Source organism: Mytilus edulis, chromosome 3, assembly GCF_963676685.1.
Source record: "Mytilus edulis chromosome 3, xbMytEdul2.2, whole genome shotgun sequence".
Taxonomy (NCBI): Eukaryota; Metazoa; Mollusca; class Bivalvia; order Mytilida; family Mytilidae; genus Mytilus; species Mytilus edulis.
The window spans coordinates 14,884,628-14,889,645 of NC_092346.1; the positions used below are offsets into that span (position 1 = coordinate 14,884,628).

A 5,018-nucleotide genomic window follows, 5' to 3' on the forward strand; every position below is an offset into this window, starting at 1 on the left:
ATTTGATATAAGTTTTGTGCTTTTATTTCCTGGTCTGACACTTGATCAAAGAGTGAATTATCTTTAGTATATGTTAGTATGTACTTGACACAAGTTTCTTTTTTTTTTTTTATCTAATTGCCACTTGTGGATAATCTGGATACTTCCTGACTAAGCACAATTTACATTATAAAGTCTTATGATTTAAAACATTTCTTCTGACATATTAAGTTTCAATTGTTTTAATATTTATGTGTTTTTTCTAAATTGTTTCCTGGGACTTGTACTGAAACACTCTGAGGAATTTTCAATAAGTTCATATTTCAATATAGTTACTTGAAGACAAAGTACACCACCTCAATGGTTCCGTGTTAGCCCCCAAATGTGGTTTAAAACTTTTTGTGCAATTGGAGCAATTTTTAGATCACTTAAAAATTGAAAGAAATTTTTATACGGAATAATAGACAGACACTGTCCAACTGATATTTTGTCCTCTCTATTACAAATATCAAAATCTGGCTATGGCTGAGCAGTTTCCTCATTCCTATAATTAAATTAAAAACAACCCGATGCTCCGCAGGGCGCAGCTTTATACAACCGCAGAGGTCGAACCTTAAACAGTTGCCTTCGGGTAAGTATGGACACAACATTCAACCTCGATACAGCTCTGAATTTGGATTGTGATTAAATAGTTGACACAGCATAGGTTTCTGACAAAGAAGGAATGTGGTCTAATGAACTTAAAAATATTTTTCTGCTTTTGAGTAATACACTATGTTGTTGCATATTAATCCTCTCAAAAAAAAATATTTGAAGAAATTTCTAAAAAATATAAAATGTCATACAGTCATGGTTAAAATTAATATTAATTAATAGTAACTTCAAAAAAAATAAATGGGGAATGTGTCTAAAGGGACACAGATGATGCCTCGCTAGCATATCATGTTATAAAGGGACATGACCGAAGAACTGTAAAAGTGAAGCTGCCAAAAATTGAAATTTAACTGAGTTAAGAGGTCATTTCATTAAATTTAGTTGAGACAAACCTAAGTTAAGAGAACAGAAATGAAAAAAAATCTTCAATTTTTCCACTTGGAAAGGGGCATAACCCTAGAATGGTAATCAAAGTGCTTGTAATCACTGAATGGTAAAGATTGCTTTAATTTATCAGTTGGTAGTAAAGTAAATATTGCATTGTATATTGTATATAGCATTGATTTAAGTTGATTCAACTACTATTCTGGACAAAGAAAGATAACTCCAATTTATTGACTTGAAACTACAAAATGCTTGTTTTAGGCCCCTTTTTGGTCCTTTATTCCTAGACTGTTTGCCCCATAACCCTTAAAATATATCTCTACCTTCTACTTATGGTATTAAACATTGTGGTACAATTTCAGAACAATTGAAATACTTATACACAACTTATTGCTTGACACTAGATAAATGCTTGTTTTGGGCCCCTTTGGGCCCCGATTCGTAAACCTTAGGGACAGTAACCCCTAAAATCAATCTCAAGCTTCCTTTTGTGGTTGTAAACATTGTGTTAAAATTCTATTGATTTCTGTTTACTTATACTAAAGTTATTATCCTGAAACCATCTGTCTTCAGACGATGCTGACGACGACGATGACGTGATACCAATATATGACCGCAAAAAATTTGTATAAAAATGTGTCCATAGAAATTAGTAAATAGATGCCCCACTCACACTATCATTTACTATGCTCAGTGGACCGTAACATTTGGCATTTAAATTAGAAAGATCATATCATAGGGAACATGTGTACTAAGCTTCAAGTTGATTGGACTTCAACTTCATCAAAAACTAAATTGACGAAAAATTTTAACCTGACAGATGAATGAACAGACAGACTAACGGACCAACAGACCAGAAAACATAATACCCCTCTACTATTTTAGGTTGGGCTTAAAGTGTAGGTGGGGCATAAAGAACATATTCTGAAATGTAATGACAAAACTAATTTCCAAAAAACAGCATTTTTATTTTAAAAAATGAATGAAATTAATAAATATTTAATAGAAACATAAATAATATTAAACAACCATTTATAACATGCTAAAACAATGCAGTAGAAAGAGTACATAATGTTCTATGAGATGCTATCAGTATCATGATTAAAAACCACTTAATCAACATAGAATAGGGTCCTAGTAACAGGATACCAGTCTAGTTAGTGCCCATGAAATGAAGATCAATCTTTTAAATTGGATAATGTACCAAGATGAAAATTATGAAAAGTTGCATCAATGTGTAATATATTCAAATGGAATGAATTAACTTTCAACTTCTTTTGAAATGTATATATAGTGGAATATCCTCTGAGAAAATGGACCAAATTTCATTTTTTCGAACTAACATAGAAATGAATTAAAATGACCAAATTAAAATTCAAATCAGTATTGCTTTCTTTGAAGCAGGTCATCCCAAATAAAAAAAAAAATATCTTTGAAACTATTAGGTATAAGTATGAGACAATAATTTAAATTTGGCAATAAAATATAGGTATTTGAAAAAATGCCTTTCAATTAGGAGAAAATAATCATTTACACAGAACAATATTCCAGACCAGATATATAATTATTCGTTAATACAGATTCTGAGTGACATATTTCATACTTCCAGTTCAGAGGGACAAACAAGATTTAAATAAGATAGGACAGAGGTTACTGCAGTAATCCATCAACTCCACTAGACATGATACGATTATTACTCAACAAAAAGAATAAACTTTAAATTAATTGGCATAAGATCAATTTCCCAATACATGTATAAGCCATTAACCTATAACCTATTTCTAAGAATTTGTTTTGTTTTAGGTTTTTTTTTGGCCTAAAATGTCTTGTTTGACAGAATAAAATAGGAATCCATCTATTGGAAAATTTAGTTCAAGTATATCATTGTTTTTCGTTGCATTTACTAAAGTTTGAATTGGCAGGGAAGGTAAATTTATGATTTATGAAAAATCAATTTTTGTTATTAATGATAAATGTATGACATGATGAATATGTTGCAAAAAAAAAATCAATTATTCTATGAAACAAAATAAACTGCAATTATAACTTTTACTATGACATTTTATAAAAATACAATAAATGATGAATCTGGTGAATAATGACAGACAATTGGATGATAAATAATCACACTTATAGATGCTATGGTATATTATATATGCATGTATACAATTACAGCTAATTACCTTCAAATAGCCCCATTATATAAAATCAATTCAATGTTCTAATACGATAGCCAAGAACAGCTCTTTTGGTATATTTGTTAAATAGTATTTAGATTTCTCAGTCAGAATGAAGAAATTAAAACAATAAAACAAGGATATCACTGGAGAAAAATACTTTCAATTGTGTGGTTTGTCAAAGACTGAAATGCAGAACTTTGATATTTGTCTTCTATGGATCCTTAACTTTCAAAAGGTCCATCATCTTCACAGGAACATTTGAGCACAAGCTTGACATAAGAAGATTAAATTTTCTATTGTTCTATGTCATCAGTTCGACCATTATTTGACAAAGCATTGTTTTGAAATATAATTTTTAATGTAATGGTATATATATTTGTTGGATAACAAATTTCATAAATTCATAGTCACCTCAATTTTTTTGTGTGCATCTATAAGATTTTAATTTTCTATTGATTGAAGATGTAACACATTCAAGTAACCAAAACTGAACTTTTACCAAAAACTATGGAAATCATTCAAAATGTACACCAACAAATTAAAGGGCTCTTACATTGTTTATTTACACGTTGCTGATACAATAATATTATCAAAATAAAAATAAAACATAAAAAAAAAAATATACACATGTGCATAATTTACTGGTCCAAGGTTTCACACCAAACAAATGCTAGGCTTTTGCTAATGTCCTTTGGCTTTACTGATATGAAAGATTCAAACTTAGTCTTGTCATAACAAAAAGAAATCATAGCTTTTAATTACAATCATAGTTCAAAAGATTCAGCAAATGTTCCGATAAACAAATAACAATTTTTTGAAAAAGTAAAAAATAAAATTACAACACTTTTAAAAAAAATATAACAATATTTTCCACCAGATCTGTTTATGAAGGTCACACAATGTATCTTCAGTGTCTCTGAAAATTAAAAGACCTATATACCTTAATATAAAACAAGGAACTCTAACGCACATTTTTTTTTAAATGACACTTGGTCGCAAGCCTTCTGTATATTTTGATTTGGAGGTTGTCTTTTATCCCACTGAAAATTGTTAAGTCATTAATTGTAGATATTTTAATACAGATTGTATTAAAACATAACATGTTTATATAGGAAAGACAATATAACAAAAATTGGTAACAGAATGTCATTTATCAAAAAATGTAAGATGGGTACCTTGTGCAGGGACAGATTCAGAATTTCAGACATTTTCAATAGGGGAGTTCCAACAATATGTCCCCATTCAAAAGCATTAATTATTAAAATAAAAGGAGTTCCAATCCCTGGATCCACAAATGTGTAATACTAAGGTATAAAGGTATTTTTTTTAAGAGACAAGTGCCTTTGTTCAGTATGCATATAAATAAATAAAAATTCAACAATCAATATTTTTCTTCTTTTTGACTGTCTGATTGTGTTTCTGTTTTTAAAACTTCTACTTTGATATCACTTGTCTCTGTAATAGATTGTTCGTTTAAAGGCATCTTGGTGTCAACTTCTACATGAGATAATTTTTCTTCCTCCATTCTTTGTCTTCTTTTTTCGTCTTGCTTCTTTTCTCTTTCCTCCTGTGAAAATAAGAAATGTTTAATAACTTTTTAAACATGTTTTAAGGACTTTGAAGTACATTCTATATTGAGTATTTCACTAATTTCAATCACTAATATCTACTAACTAATAATTTATAAACAGCTTTAATTCATCTTTAATTTTTTTTTCATTCGAATGCTATTCTGTTTGTGAGGTGTTTATTCATAGAACAAAATCTAACCATTTGATATAATATAAAAATACAGAAAGAGTTATCTCTCTTTTCTTACCT

General features: G+C 29.2%; 1 protein-coding gene across 1 annotated transcript in view; it reads right to left on the reverse strand.

The window, feature by feature from the left end:
• Positions 1-1,964: 1,964 nt before the first annotated feature.
• The window catches only part of LOC139515860 (protein FAM177A1-like), a 14,926-nt gene continuing 11,872 nt past the window's right edge, over positions 1,965-5,018 (reverse strand). The window contains exons 4-5 of the mRNA XM_071305594.1: positions 5,017-5,018; positions 1,965-4,764 (exon numbers count right to left, since the gene is read on the reverse strand). The exon at positions 5,017-5,018 is cut by the window's right edge and continues 96 nt beyond it. Of these exons, the coding sequence (XP_071161695.1) occupies positions 4,579-4,764; positions 5,017-5,018 (188 nt within the window). The 3' untranslated portion in view covers positions 1,965-4,578. The remainder of the gene's footprint in view (positions 4,765-5,016) is intronic.